Source organism: Uloborus diversus, chromosome 2 (genome assembly GCF_026930045.1).
Source record: "Uloborus diversus isolate 005 chromosome 2, Udiv.v.3.1, whole genome shotgun sequence".
NCBI classification, from domain to species: Eukaryota; Metazoa; Arthropoda; class Arachnida; order Araneae; family Uloboridae; genus Uloborus; species Uloborus diversus.
In genome coordinates, this window is record NC_072732.1 from 213,272,331 (window position 1) to 213,289,261 (window position 16,931).

Here is a 16,931-nt window from a genome sequence, read left to right on the forward strand (position 1 = left end):
TAATAGTTTTTTGAAAAAAAAAGCTTCCAACTTTAATCAGAAGCAGGGTATTGTGTAAGTATATTTGTCTTGTACTAGGCTCAAGGATGTTTGAATAGTTTGCTGGTGCATTGTTAACTACTATTAAATTTCATTAAAATTGAGAGTCCATGTCAGTCTAGTTAGAAACTAGAGGTGCGGCTTAGAATCAGTGTATAATAAGTTCTATGGGGGAAGGGGGACAGACGACCAAAGTGACAAAGGGCCTGACATGGCTCTCAGCCACCCTGGTTCTAACCAGAGCATGACATTATGTGTTATTTGTTGTCGATGGGGTTTTATGTAATTTACAAATGCTGAGTGTTCTTTACATTGCATTTTACACCAAAACAATGGACGTGAATTCTGGGCTTGCAATTCTTTTTCGACCACACTTTACAAAACAACTTCATTTCAGCTACGAGACTTATTTTAAATTATTGTAAGGATTTTTAATTATCACAGATTTAGTGATTTACATGATGTACTGTCTCAATCATTGGGTCATTAGGTTTCTGTCCAAGGTCATTGACTTCAAGTATGTATTAGACAAAGCACATGATACCAGTCTTTGAGAGTTTCTTGCTTACATCAATTCTTTGAACATTAAATACAAAATGAAAAAAGTTCAGGCAGCAATAACCATACCTTAAGGATTCAATTTCTTCAACATATGCCTTAATCACGGCTGAAATGTCAGATTTAGAGTCACTGCCTACAAGAAAAAAAAAGTAAAATAATTAAAATTACTATTGCTGCACAAATAAACAAAACTACATACAACTATTAAATTATACTCAAGACATGGGCTAAACTGTAGACATATTTACATTTTGAATAATGAAAAACGTTTGAGCAGATAAAAATCAACACAGTGTATTGAGATTTTTTTGGACGCAAACATTATTTGCTCTTGTGCCACTGGCATCGACTTATAAGGTCATAGAATCTGCCAAAATTTTAAGAAAAGCATGAAACTTTAAAACCGGCCAAGAAATTGAAGGTAACACACTATTTCAGTCTTCATGAGGCAGGACCTCCATCTGCAAAGAGTGAAAGGTGTTTCGATTATTCATCAAAACTTGCTAAATTTGGCGACTTTTAAAACACCATATTTTGATGACAGGGACATGAGGGCAAATAATATGTGCATCCAAAAACATGTTTCGTGCTTTTTAAGGCATTCACAAATTCACTTATTTATGATTAAAAAAATTGTCAACAATTGAAGAATTTTTTTAAATCATAAACAAAAAATAAATAAATACATATCAATGACATTCATTAAGAATTCAATACCCACCACCTGTTATCCAATCTCCACTCTGCTTTTCGACTAGAAGCATTGTATTTTTGGCGGTTAATCTATCAATAGTTTCTTGAAGTGCTTTGATTCTGGTTTTAAGCGTACTGTTCTCTAACTGCAACATGGTATTTTCATGATACATATCATTTATACATTCAGCACCATCATCACCAATAATTCTTTTGCCCTAAAAAAATAAATACCTTTATAAAGCAATAAAACAATGGAATTTAATGTATATAAATAAACACAATTAAATCAATTATGTTTTTTAGAGAGCATAAAATTAACAATCTTGACTGAGACATTTAGAAGAAAGAGTTAAACCTTAATTACAATCACTAACCTTTGGTAAATAAAGGAAATAAAAAATATTTCTTTAAAAAAAATTAATTGTCTCCCCTCCCCCCAACAGGGTTCTAGTTTTAGCTGCATAATGTTGCACATTTTAATGAATAATTAAAAGAAACAGGATGTGTATTTATCACAACTGAAATAATTTTTAAAACTAATTTTATGATTTAAATGCAACTTTTCTTATATTAACATTAAAAATTGTTCACAACAAAGACAAAGTACACTCCTGTATAATGAATATTAAGCAACCTACAATATAAACTAATGGCAAAACTTGTAACATGTATTCAATGTATTAAAAAATAAGTAATATACAGTTGGCTCTCTGTTTAACAACTTTTAAGGGACCACAAAAAATCATCCTTAAGTAGAAAGCGTCCTTAAATAGGATGCTTTTAACACTAAAGTGGACCATATGGGACTGTGAACAGCAGTCGTTAAATAGAGCGTCGTTAAACAGAGAGCCAACTGTACTTCAATTAAATTTGAAATTATTTTGTGCATATAAAACTGTGAAACAAGTATATATTGTGCTCCTATGATGTGATTAATCTTTTGGAACATGCTGTAATTTATTACTTGCATAGGATGTAAAACTAACTGCTTACTTAAATAATGAATAGTGACTGATTATGGGATTGATAATCCAAATTTCTTTTATGTACTCATTTATTTTGATTTTAAACTTAATCATTTCTTATATCAAAGCCAAATGGCCAAAACTGGACAAAATTGATTTTATCTGTAGCTAAAACCACCATTGGCCGAAACTCTTACAACCCTGCCTCCTAGAGGCCTGAAACTAGAATATGCTTAATGTTTTAACTTAGTCCACTTCCAATACTGGCTCATACAGAAGCGCAGCAAAAAAACTACCTTCTGGGTGGGGTTTTTGGTCATCAGTCTTTATGTTTATAAAACCACCAGATTAGGATTGGCAATATGTTTTCAAGCCAAGGGTTCTGAGATCGGCTTTAACACCAAAGCTTCCCCCATTGCTGTGCCACTGGGATCGTATACAAGTAGTGTTTAAAGGATAGATCCAGCTCCCGGTTCACAGGGTCTCATTACTGAAATATCAGCACTAATTGAATGTAACTTCAGGTTGAAAATAAAAATTCATCAGTAATTTTCTGGTGCATATTAGCCAATCAATCCCCCCCCCCCCAATAGCTTTCTATTAAAATCAATTCTTATAAATTTTTAGCAATGTATGAGCCTATGGTATGAGCTCATAGACCTCCAACGGTCTGTGAACCCCGCTTTGAAACACCACTTTAAATGGCCTTTTGTAACAGATCACTGAAATGAAGCACTTTGAAGCACTTGTAGAAAACAATATTTGTAAATTTAAAATAAAAGAAAAAAGTTTAAAAAAATGAGACAAGCTGTATGCATGTGAAGAGTAAGAATTAAAAGCAATAAATAACACACCTGCTTGAACTCCATCAGTTCTATTTGCAAATTTTCAACTTGTTTGATCAAAGCACTTATTGTCTGGCTAGATTTATCTTTGTTGGCAATGACTTTATTCCTGATATTTTTAGCTCTATTTGCATATTTAAGAGTGCTTAAAGTTTCTACAAAATCTCGATCAGATGGCGAAACACAAGCAATCATTAGTGTCCGACTGTAAAAAAAAAAGTTATATGCAATTTGATAAAAAAAAGTTAAGATTTTTTTTTTCAGAAAGATCAGGTGAGAAATGAGGTCATTTTAAAAGACATTCTAAAAACATATACAAGCAATTTCTTGTAACAGGTGAGTTTTACATTATTATCTCTAGCCATTCCTTATTCGACAGAATTTAAAAAAAATTCAAAATAACGTTGCAGCAAAAAATACTAGTAATAAGTGTTTTTTAATCATTTATTTATTATACTTGATACAATTTGGACAGAAAACTTTACATCGCAATCAATTAAAAGTTAAGTTTGAACAATATTTCAAAAATTACAACAATAAAATCAGTCACATCCTGCTCATCTTAGGCTTAGCAAACTTGAAGCAAGTGATTACATCTCTTGTACTTAAAAACCACTCCAAAAAGATGTTAATAGTCTACGAATTATGACGCGTTTATACAAATATTCTAAAATATTTCTATTTCAAGTTTTTATGAAACAATAAATAAGTAAGATAACTTTAGAGCATCACTAAAGCAAAAAAAAACTTGGGAGCAGTTGTATTGCAATAATGTTTACACTAAAACATAGGCACACAAAATTTTTCAATTTATTAAATTTTTTGCAAAGCACATAACTTGCAACATCTTTTTATGAATGTGTTATTCATTAAAGAATAGAAAAAATAAAGATTATAGAAAAAGGAGCAAACTTGTAAAAGAGCTAACTTCCATAAACACTTTTTAAAAATACTGAACAGTTTAAAAACAAAACATGTCCTTTAACAATTTTTACTTCTTTCAAGAAGAAAATTTTATTTTAATTTTGAATGAAGAAAATGTCATGGGAACTGAAACAATAAAAATGTACACAATGAGTGTGATTTTCCTAATTTGGAAATCAAAAAAAAAATTTTCTTTTTCAGTTTTAACCATACAGTAGGCACCGCTTAATGTGATCACTTAGGGACAAACATAGTTTGATAACAATAACCAAAACGAATCCATGGATGATAAAATGTTGATTTTTTCAATTAAGAAGCATTTATTCTTACAACTGCAAATCTAAATTACAATAACTCAACTAAACGGATTTCTAAATTATAAATTACTAGATTAGCAGAATGGAATAGCTCTTTTTTCCTTCGATTTAACCATCAGGCTGATGTTACAAAGTCTTTTTTGTCCTTTAAAAGGCACCTTTGCGGGGAAAAAGCAAGATCTGCTTTTTGCCGCAACAACAAACACATCCTTTTCCCTGATATTTGTAAACCACAATTTCAAAGTAGATTCAGGTTCATCATCTTCTCCAGCATGGTTTTGCCTGTTGTTCAAATTTTCATTTAGCTTCATTTTGTTTTCAATCTCATCCTTGTCACAATGAGTAACTTACAAAGTAATGGCTGAGAAATGTTTATTTGTTCTTCCACATTTCATTGACTCATCACAGTTAAATTGTCAGAGCGTTTTAAAATGTCAATTTTTTTCTTAACAGTTAAATTTTTGCACTTTTTCTCCATGGCTAAAATGTTTGACCATTTAGAGTGAAGTTTTTAGCATAACTGAGCAGGTAGAAAAAGTCAGCTTTGCTGATGAAAAGGGAACTTGTTTTTCTGGAAGCTACTTGTCAGGGTTTGCTTTTGTATTTCTTTTAATTGAAGAACACAAAAGGGAAAAAAATTGAAAGTTTATGAAAAAATGATAGCAATAAACGAAGACACTGATTACAATATCCGACTTCTTTAACATGTGTTAATATACAAATGTTCCAGTACTTCATGATTCTGATATATAACATTAAGCGAATGATAACATTAACAGTGATCACATTAAGTGGCGCCTACTGTATTAAATATTGTTCTATTAGCATAAAAGAAATTTTTATTCAAATAATGAGTGAAACCAACAACAAAATAACAATTTATATTGTTTATTCAAAACACAAACAGGGAACTCGCATTAACCTCCTCAGTCTCAATGCTGCCTGTAGAAGACACTAAAACAATACGTGCAAAAAGGGTAAATGATATGTGTCAACGCTGCAAAGTATTAATTAATTTTTTTATAAATAGCTGATAGTATTGTAAAATAGTATTTCTGTGACAAATTTTTATGCATAGCCTGTTTACAATTAAAAAACGAGTACAGCATTTTCTAAAGGAAGAAAAAGCATGCATGCCCATCGGAAGTGCCTGTATTTTTTATTATTTTTATAGTAGAAAATTATTAAACATGCAACTGAATTCCTGTTTTTTCATGTGAAATCATCAGTTTTCATTCCAATCTTCCTTCTACTGCTTTAGATCAACTTTATATTAGTGTTGATCGTCCACCATACTTTCACAAAATAAAAATGATAAATTTTTAACAGTTTTTTTGTACCTTTCTATGTGTTTAGAAACAATCAATACAAAAAAGAAATGATAATAATTTATCATTCAAAGTTAGCATTGGGTCTGAAGAGGTTTATATGAATTATCAATGAAGTTTTTGCCGACAAACAAGAAAGTACGTGTTAAAAGGAAGATGAACATCATACACCTTAACCTAAATTTCTAACGAATCCAACATCAAATTGCAGTTTAATAAATGACAGTATAAGTACCTGTTGCCCCCTAAAGAATCTTGCAAAAGGCGAGTTAGCTTTGAGTCTCTGTATGGTATATGAGTAGCTTTTTTAGATTTATCTCCTAGAGCTGATATGACATTGCCAAGAGCCAGCTAAAGATAAAAATATTTTATTTGCAGATATTTTAATTACTTTCATAAAATTAAAAGATATTAACAGGATTATTAAATTTATTACAACAAAAGACATTAGCGATTTGTATGTCACACATGCAATGTGTGACATACAAATTATTCACACACTGCATGTGTGACATACATGTGCATGTGTGCCTTATTCTCGTTGCCACAGAAGGGAGAAATTGCATTTGGATCCCAGATGGTTTGTCTTGGTGATTATCAGTGGCGTAGCTAGACCCGACTTTCGGGGGGGGTTACTTCTTTTATATATATATATATATATATATATATATATATATATATATATATATATATATATATATAATCGCTTGGAATTTTTTCCTTTTCTTCCTTTTTTTTTTCTTTCTTTTCTCTCTTCTTTTTCTCTTTTTTTTTTGAGACTAACTTTTCGGGGGGGGTTTTGTCCCCAAAACCCCCCCCTTAGCTACGCCCCTGGTGATTATAATACCCATAACCAAACTATAATTTTTGTCAAGATCCAAAATAATTCTAATTTATCTTAAAATCAAAAGAATAACTCCTTATACCTCTATCTTTTTCTTCTTAAAGGATTCAGTGTACAGTGAAATCTCATTACAACAAACTTCAAGGGACTGCAATTTTCATTTGTTGTAACTGAGATTTTATTGTAATGGAATTCAAGCAATGTGGTGGCAAGAAAATAAAGGCTTTTTTTTTTTTTTTTTGCTTAAAGGGATATTTTGTTGTATTGGTTATAGTAACAGGATTTCACTCTTATTTTCAATACAAATACTCTTCATAAACCAATGAGAACTGCCGATAAGAAATCAAAAACAATACACTTGACTTAAACATTTTTACTAACCAAATATTGAGGGAGGAAATCAGCATTAGTAAATGAAAATATATTATCGAATTATGTAGTAAATGGTCTTTTAAAACAGGCAACTCAAACCATAGTAACACATTTTTATGCATTACAGCATTTTGATAATGACAAAAATCTTGATCATTATCAAGAACAATATTCCTTTGTTTTAATATACTTCTTGAAATTAAAAGCAATTTTTTGAAACATAATTGAAATCCATTTTTATTGCCTTGCAACTAAGGAATTTTAATTAAGTTTCACAAGCCAACAGATTTGATAAGATGTCACAAATAATTGTATTTCATCTAAGGGAAGATCCAGGTTCAGGTTTTGGAGGAAGTCATTATTAGAAAAAGCAACATTGTAGTCAATGTGCAATAATCAGGCACAAATACTGGGGCTGGAGTGAATTTTTCAATATAAGTCCAAACAATCATATAAGGTCACATTTGGTTGTGTAAAGGTAGAAATCATGAACCCAACCCTTTTGGATCCAGACCAGATTTTACAACACATAAAACGTACTATAGGCAGCAAAAACACAAAAAATACATTTTAAACTAAAATTAAAAGGCTATAGAAACATATGTAGTATTTGCACTTCCAGTGATTTTTTTCATATTTTGAAATGCTAAATGATATTTTATTAAAGAAAACAAGAACTCACCAGGCCAGAATTAATACATATACTCTCTTTTTGTCTATCACCCGTAGCACCAGTACGCTTAAGTCTCTCAGAACCAGCCAAATCAACAAAATGAAATTTGGCAGTTACTGTTTCAAAATCACTCAGAGACTCCAAATGTTCATGTATAGATGAATTACATGTCTCATCACGGTTTGCCTAAAAGTATAATATAAAGGAGCATTTATTGTGGGTGATACATACAAACAGACTACCAAAACATACATGTGTATTATATATACATGCAAATTTTTAAATACTGAATGATTCATCAAGATAGCTGTGTTTCTGAATAGTTGGTTGTTTTAAAAACTTGAATATTTAAAATTTCATATCAGAAATCAACTTTTTATGCTATGGATTATTAGAAAAAAAAAGTGGAAAAAGTGCTTAAAAACAATAAACGAAAGTTCTATGCAAGAAATGTGAACCAAAGCTTTGAGATTTTTCCTTTGTTACAGTTTAAGGTTTTCTTAAATTAATAAACATTAGTGCTTAAAGAAGAAAAGCACAAAAAATAATTTTCATTCTAAACACATAAATATGTTTAAAATAAACCATAAATTACGCTAAAAGTTAATCAGTAATAAAGATGTAAAAAACTTATAAATTTGTTCTTTATCAATGCACATAATATTTAATCAAACTTTTCCATAAGCAATTGTTTATCTCATTTTAAAATATACCTATGACTATAATTATACATCTGATAGGTGAATAAACATTTATTTTGCTAATATCATTCTAAGCTCTACTTAGGCATATTTCTTAATTGAATGTTAATTTGGGTAAACCTATAATGACAAAATTTCACAAAGTGGTCAGGTCATCAAAAGTGTTTTGGATTAATTGTGCTTCTAAAGCATTTTTTTTTTTTTTTTTTTTTTTGAATGCAAAACATCTTTGGAGAACAGCTGCTTTTTAAAATGTGACTGTCCGATATTCCTGTACAAAAGCAAATAATTTTCAGGCAACTAGATGATAGTTATCAAACAATAGAGTCACTATCGCTCCGTTTTCAAAACAAAGATTGCAACACAAAGATCCATACCCGAGATTTTCAGATAATCCGATAAATGTGATATCATTCAGACATGAGTCAAGGAAAGCTAGGATTTTTACAAGGTGTGAAAATACTTCCTAAGATTTGTGAGAGGAGTGAAATTCATTTCAGTCGAGGAAATGCACAAACAGAGTGAAGACCATAATGCTCATCATCAATTTAAAAAAACTTGCTTACTACAAATAAAACGAAAGATGACAGGGAAAGATTTTTAACAATTAGAATGCCTGACATTTTGCATTTAAAAGAATGAGGGAACGTTCAAAAGTAATATTTTTTAAATTCCTATTAATTCATATAATATACAAGTGGGAAAATACACGTGAATAAACTTCTGAGGCATATTTCTGATTTCCAATTCATGAAAAACACTTGTGGAAGTGGTATTGTTGTGGAGGACAATCAGGACATCAATTTAAAAAATGCATTGATATTTACCTTTGTTAACTTAACTAATCTTTGTTGTTTTATGTGGAGTGTAAATATTGCATGTGATCTGGAAGACTGAGTATTCATACCCGTACTAGCAGTTGTTCTGGAGAGGGATCCAATTTTTAAACAGTGTAGAGCCTACAAAACGAGAGATCATATTTATCATTGATTCATTTCAGGAGCAGGTTTTTTAAATTATTTTTCAAAATACAGTAATTTGTTATCACATAATTTTTAGGAATAACTTGAGTTGTTTAACAATCAGACACATATAAAATTATTGTAAAAAATAGGTAAAAACGATTCAATAATATCTCTACATGAATAACATTAGAGTCCAACAAAATTAGTCTTCAGAATATTTTAATAAAGAAATTGTCCTGAATTATTTATTCTTGAAGGAAAACATATTATTTTAATAGATTCCCAAATAAATATAATAGTTTTACCAAAGCCCCCAGCCATAATCAACTCGAAACATTAATTTTTAATCAAGAACATTACAGTTCAAATCTCCCATAAAATGTATGCCTCACTAGCCAAATCGACTCCATAACTCCATAAAACAAAAAGTAGAGAATAGTTATGAAGAAGATGGTGTTATCCATAGAAGTAAATTGGCTCTCGTGTTACATTTTCTGCCATCACATGGTCAGAAATGTACTGAACCAAAACTTTAATAAAAATTCACATGTTAATCATTAATAAAGCACTATTAAAGCAGAAATTGGATTTTTTTTTAAAGCGGAGTTAATCAATTTGGCAATTAAGGCATCCAAATATTAGCCAAACTTCCTCCTGAGTACTATCACTTATGAATAAAAGTAATAATAATGAAAATTGTGTTTGATCCCGATACATGCCAACACTGCAAGAAATACTAAAATCATCAAATGATTAAGGTACTCTACTAAGATGTCCTACTAAGATGTTCTATTACTTTAGGGGTTTACTCAAGTTAAGACATTGAGAAATTTTTTCAAATGAAGATACTAATGTTAAACTCACTTCTTGTACATTTGTGACACATTGAGCAATAACTCCATCAGCATAGATTTGGCCTAAGGAATCTCCATGAATCCTTATGATTTTTCGATTCTAAATACAAGGCAAAAATATAAAACGTTGGTTACAAAAAATAAATACAACACATTAAGTAAATTAAAATAATAAACCATGAGCTGGATTAAATCACAACAAATTTTAAACAGTTTTTTGGTACAAATGCTGTATAATCATAGGCTCTAAAGGTTGAATGCAATACAGTTTTTAAATTCATATTTCCACACTATTTATACATCACATTATTTTCCATGTTATATTTCCATAATCCACATTATAAGATGCATCTTTTATTTATTAATTTTTTTCTTCAACTGCTTGGAATTACTTCAAAATATCAGATCTGTATTAAACTGTTGTTAAAATAATTTTTACATAATCAATTTTGTAAATGACCTGTTTTTGTCATTTTTATAAAATATCTACTTTTGGGACTGCTTTAGATAGTCTATTTTGGAACCCAAAAAATGAGCTAAGACAGATTCCATAAGCTGTATGAGCAAAAACGAACACAAAACATTGGAAGTATGAATTCAGGCAATGCAAAGAGTTACAATTATTGGTGAAATTTTACTTAACACACACCCTACAGATATGAATGCACTTCCATTTGATAAACATGTTTCAATTCCTGGCAGATGCAGGCACCCTTTTTAACAATAGTTAAACTTTTTTTTTTTCGTGTTTGATCGTAAATTAGAGCTTTTACAGTACAATCAAAATAAAAAAAATTTATGTACTGTGAAAGAGAAATGAAGATTAGTTCTTATGACTTTCTTAATTTGAATAAGCTAAAGGCTTTTTAAACAAAACTATGATTCCTGTGAGAAGATTATAATAAATTTGAACATTGCAAAACAAATTTAAGTAGGTAACAAATATGCATAGTGTTATCCAGATGCAAGTCTAAAATTTCAGTATTAATAACAGAATAATTTATTTCTAAATAAATTAGCACGGACACAAGTGGAAAAGTATATAAAAAGCAACAAGAAACAATAAATTTATTAAGATACATTTTTTATGTATGCAAAATTTTACCTTATTATCCATATCTCTAGTTGAATCTAAAAGATCTATTATTTCTTCATTGTATAGCTAGAAATAATGAAAAAAAAATCCATAATGTATTCTCACATACTAGACACACAATATACATTTAAGAACATAACAATTCTGTAGGTTTATAAAATATCTCCCCCTAAAACCTAGCAAATTCATAAATAATGTAGTTGACTCAATCTGCCTTGTGAGCAATTGAAAATTAATTTCGGAAAAAATTAGAATTCATTAATGCCTAAAAAGGTCACTATACAAAAAAAGTAGGTTTTTGAAGTTGGAATTCAAAAATTCTGAAAAAAAAAAAATCTTTTTTTTAGTGTTAATTTATATTGTTCCTTTTAGACACCTTTTTACTCTCACATAGTAAGTCACATTCTTTATTGGTTATTTTGTAACTTTCTTTTGTAGTCAAAAGTTTGGATATGAACAGAGGGTAACTGATATTAAATATATTTTTAACCGTTTACCCGCCAATGTTCCAAAAATGGAACATCATATTTAAGTGAAAATTTTCCCAAGAAATAACGTTAAAATAAACAAGTTTTTTTAACACAGTTTAGTCTTATTTCAAAGTATTTTTTGATTTTCTGCTTGATTGTTTATATGTTTTCAATTATTTATTGCGATTTTTCGAAGATGAGTGTTTTTTTAGCTTTTTGCAACTTTTTCTTATAAAATTTACCAAAAATTGGTTTTTTCAGAAAATGTGATGATATTTATTATAGTTGTGAAAAATACTTCAATGTATGATTTTAAAATGCTTGTAGAAATGTACAATGATATTTCCGAAAGGTGTACCCCTTCAAAATAGCATGTTCCAATTTTGGAACATTGGCGCTTTTAGGGAGTCAAATTTCCAAGAAGTAAATCGTTCGACTTCCAAGGGGAAATTTCATTTTTCGTAATATATGTTTCTTTTTTTTTTCTCATTTTGAATGTACTCTGATGTAGATGTTGGCAAAACCAAGTAAGTTTATATTTTGAAAGGATATGACGTTTTGTTAGCAAAGAAAATAATAACAGTCTTCTGTTTGACGGACTATATGGTTCCGAATCCACACCTGCTCGGACAGCTGCATTGTCACGTAATAATAAAAAATAATATTAGTGAGAGTTTTATTCTTCATATTTTAAATGCAGTTCAATAATTCGCTAGCTTTGTTTTCGGGCGAAACGAAATTCTGTTTGACATATACCAACTGTTCATAAATGTTAAAAAATGTCTACAAGATTTCTTACTGTAGAACAAGCTGTGGCTTATTTAGAGACATTGTCAGATTCGGATTTGTCAGATGTAGATATATGCCAATTACCCCCTGATGAACTAGGCAATATCACTGAGGAAGAATAGATGTTGAGAGAGATGAAATCCTACAATTTTTTGGTTTGTTGCTATTGAGTGGGTACCATTCTGTTCCTTCTGAAGATATGTATTGGAGCAGTGCAGAAGATACATCTGGGCCAATTGTACTAACAGTTATGCCTCAAAATCGTTTTCGAAAAATAAAAAACAACTTTCATTTGATGGACAACCATGAATTAAAACAAAATGACAAACTAAGAAAAGTTTTCCTTATTTACGAAGAATTGCGTAAAAAGCCTCAACAATTTGGTGTATTTCATGAAAAATTAAGCATAGATGAATCTATGGTTCCCTACTACGGTCGGCATTCATGTAAAATGTTTATTAGATGAAAACCAATAAGATTCGGCTTCAAAATTTGGATGCTGTGCTCTTCAAGTGGATACCCACATTCCATGGAGATTTATTCAGGCAAAAAAGAAGGATCCCCTGATGTGCAATTAGGATCCAGAGTTGTAAATGATCTATTATCAGTTTTGACTGACACGTCTAAGCATGAAGTATACTTTGATAACTTTTTTACATCATATGACTTAATTTCTCAACTATCAAAAAAAAAGTGTACGAGCAACAGGAACAATTCGTGAAAACCGAACTGGCCATTGTCCACGGAAATCCAAAAAAGCCCTTTCTAAAGAAGATCGCGGAAATTTTAACTATCGATCTGATGGATCAGTGTACATGTGCAGCTGGAGAGATAATGCAGTGGTTACAGTAGCATCTAATTGTTATACACATGATCCACTTGCATCTGTAAAATGTTACTCAAATGTGCAGAAATGCAAGATAGATGTGCCACAACCTCATCTTATCAAGAGAAACAATGAAGGAATGGGGGGTGTGGACGTCTTTGATAAACTTTTAGGGAGCTACAGACCTCATTTGAGGAGTAAAAAATGGTGGGGGAATCTTTTTAGTAATGCGCTGAATATTTCAGTTGTAGCTAGTTGGTTACTTCATTGTGATTTACACGAAGTCAAGATGAAGCATTTAGAGTTCCGAAGAGAAATAACAACTCACCTCCTAAGAAGAAAAGTATGAGTGGAAAGTCCTCTAGGGCCTCGTTGTCATTTACATAAGCGGTCAAGAATGTCTGACGGACATTATATTGTATCTGCATCCCAAGGACGTTGCGCGGTGTGCAAAAAAATACGACTAAGAAATGTTTCCATTGCGACAAACGACTTCACCAGCAATGCTTCCTTTCATATGATGGGCATTAGATATTTCAGTATTGGATTTTCTGAATTCTGATATGTACACAAATGCAATTTAAAATATTATTTTTCCGCAATAAAGTATGCTAAGATAAAAACCGCATTCAAAACCTCTTAGTTTAAAAAAATTCTCTGAAAAAAAAAACTTCATGCAAAACGCCAATGTTCCAAAAATGGAACACACTGAAAATCATAGTAAAAAAATTTTTTCTGGAAATTTTATTTTATTTCTGTATTTACTAGACACAAATAGACATAATTTCAAAAAATTACTCTTAATTTGATCATCCGTCAATAGTTCGGCGGTTAAACGGTTAAAATGTTTTTAAACTTTTCATTTAAATAAACTTGCATCTTGTACGAGGAACACTATTTGAACTGATTAAAATATACAAATCTTTCTAAAAATGGATTTAAAAAAAAGTTGTATGCTCTATTTCTGATGGTATATCTTCCGTTACATCTATACTGTAACGGATGATACAAATACTTATGTTTTTCTATGCACATTGTGTTGATTTAGGGTTAACACAACATGTTATTCAGAATTTACTTTTAAAAAAGTGATTCAATTTTAACTATAAAAAAATTTTTTGTACAAACAATTCTTTCCTTTTTTGATCAAGAATGTAGGATACACAAAGTTAAGGACCTATTTGACTTCAAAGACAATAATGCTGAAATTCTTTCACACTAAGTCCTTTTGCTTCACTCTGAACACCCAGAGTTGAAAAGGACTAACTTGTGAGTCTAAACCTCGGTAATGAGCTGCCAGTACTGCCGTCTATAGGAAATTCTATTACTTAATTAAATCCTGAACGGAGGATACAAGAAATACTGTGACAGTGATTCAAAAGATTATCAATGCTATATATTTTTTTATTTTATAACATGATTCTTTTAACCTATTTAAAAAACATCAAATGATTCAAATTTCACTATTAAATCTGTTATATTTTTTTGTACTGAGTAAATAAATGAAAAAGTACATGGGAAGAAATATGTTGGGACACGTAACGGAGGCATACAAGTATCCCTCCGTTCAGAGAAAAAAAACATTTAAAACATTACAACGTTATTAATTTGTATTGATCATTTTCAAAATTTGTTATACTTTTCTAAATCTCATAAAAAAGTATTTAAAAATAAATATCTTTGAAAGTACCCTAGACCTAAAAAAGCCCGTTTTTTGTAGAATGGCCCAAAAATGTTTGAACAATTTGTTTGAAAACAAAAAGAAGTATCATAAAAGTTCTTAATCAGCATATTTACTTTAACAGAAAAGTTAAATTTAATCTAAATGCTACAAAAATCTAAAGGTAAAATTTTTTTTCTGTGACAAAATGGTGCAACCAAGGGAGGAAATTACAATACATAATGAATCATTTTGCGAACAAACGTGACTTCTCTACATAGTATAAAATAAAGTCCCTAAAAAGCGTCTGTGTGTTTGAACTCGCAAAACTCGAGAACTACCCGGCCGATTTCGATGAAATTTTCACAGGTTGTTCGTTTAAGTCCTGAAAAGGTTTACAGACCAGCTCGAAAAAATTAGATGAATAGTTCGTTTTTTTATTCCAATTTAGGCCCAATTTTTTCATAAATTCCCAATTATGGGGGTGAAAAATTACTCGCACATATTAATATTACATATCGTTGGAAAGAGTAGAACTTTCCGCGTTCTACGCAATTTGTTTCAATTATCTAACTTAATCATGACGGAAGTTATTTGCATTTTTAAATCGAATTTATTTAGGCTCAGCTGAAATTTAGGCACTACTTTCTTCGTTAAATCTATCAATAAAAAGTGAAGGGATTGTCCCACAGTTTTCTTTATCACAAAACTGAAAAGAGCGGCTTTTTTTACTCCAGATCTAACTAGACCTATGGTCGAAAGTTTAACCCTGTATCTCCATTAGAAAAAAAGTTATAAGCGAATTAAATGAAGTTCAAAAATCTGTTCTTTATACAAGTTTTAACCATTTTATTTTCCGTTTCCACGGTAACGCTTTTTGAATCCATTGTTTATTTCCATCTTTCTCATTTTTAATTCTTAAACTTATTTTACTTCTGCGTTTCCATGGTTACGCTTTTTAAATCCATCTTTCTCTTTTAAATTTCTTAAAAGTAATTTAATATCTGTCATCATTGTTTGGAGGGAATATTTTGCATGATGGGGTTTTTTTTCTTTTATTTGAGCCTGATTGTTGAACATACGTCACTTGACACAATTTTTATATTCAAAGTAGACCGGGCAAAGCCGGGCAATGCAGCTAGTACCAAGTAAAGAAGTAAGCATCGAGGCACTACACAGAAGGTGTCAAGACTGTGTTAGAAAAAAGTTGTTAGCCGAATCTTGAGACCAAAAATTTTGATTTCATACTTAGATTTGCAAACCAAGGAGCCAAATTGGATGCCTAAAGTTTAGCATCAAAGCTTTTCTCTCCCGACAAATTGTGATTAAAGATCTACGATTGACCAGAAGAATAAATTTGTACAGTTTTCCAAATACAATCAATTTTGTTTTTGAAAAAATAATTTTCTTCTGTACATATTTTACAGGTATTTTGAATATGCTACTAGAAATATATAGCATTTAAATTCATCAAACTTTTTTTTAAATTCAGATGCACGTATATTTATTCATTAAAATCAGCACCTAGATTGTTCATTTTAATGCATAGATCCTAGATGTTAAAATGATGCCAAAATTTAATTTTTATTCTTAACACTGATCAAAGATTTTATGACATATTGAATAGTTAAAATAAATGAAGGCAATTAAAGTAATAAACATATAGTACTTAGAATTTATCTTAAAAAGAGAAATAAAATAGCATAAAATACCATAAAACATGTCTTACTTCCATAAATTGAGCGTTCACTTTAAATTCGGGAGGAGTTCCTCCTTTTTTCTTTTCCTGTTCTTGAATGTCATGTATCTTCTGAAACAAGTGTTCCACAGCTCGTGGAATGATTCCCCTTTCGTCTTGCTGAAAACTGTGATCCAAACCAGTACCCATTGTGTATGTTTTGCCAGATCCTGTCTGAATAAATTTATTTTTTGTTAAGAAAATTTCATTTTCCAACTCACATTTGCAAGTTGTGCTTTAGTTCACATGGATTTTTTTCAGATTTAAA

The 16,931-nt window shown here is 30.4% G+C and overlaps 1 protein-coding gene across 1 annotated transcript in view; it reads right to left on the reverse strand.

The window, feature by feature from the left end:
• The window catches only part of LOC129217666 (kinesin-like protein KIF21A), an 80,347-nt gene that overhangs the window by 46,540 nt on the left and 16,876 nt on the right, over window positions 1-16,931 (reverse strand). Inside the window, exons 4-12 of the mRNA XM_054851994.1 lie at window positions 16,655-16,837; window positions 11,190-11,246; window positions 10,095-10,184; window positions 9,093-9,224; window positions 7,574-7,750; window positions 5,911-6,026; window positions 3,116-3,311; window positions 1,322-1,511; window positions 667-733 (exon numbers count right to left, since the gene is read on the reverse strand). Coding sequence (XP_054707969.1) covers window positions 667-733; window positions 1,322-1,511; window positions 3,116-3,311; window positions 5,911-6,026; window positions 7,574-7,750; window positions 9,093-9,224; window positions 10,095-10,184; window positions 11,190-11,246; window positions 16,655-16,837 — 1,208 coding nt within the window. The remainder of the gene's footprint in view (window positions 1-666; window positions 734-1,321; window positions 1,512-3,115; window positions 3,312-5,910; window positions 6,027-7,573; window positions 7,751-9,092; window positions 9,225-10,094; window positions 10,185-11,189; window positions 11,247-16,654; window positions 16,838-16,931) is intronic.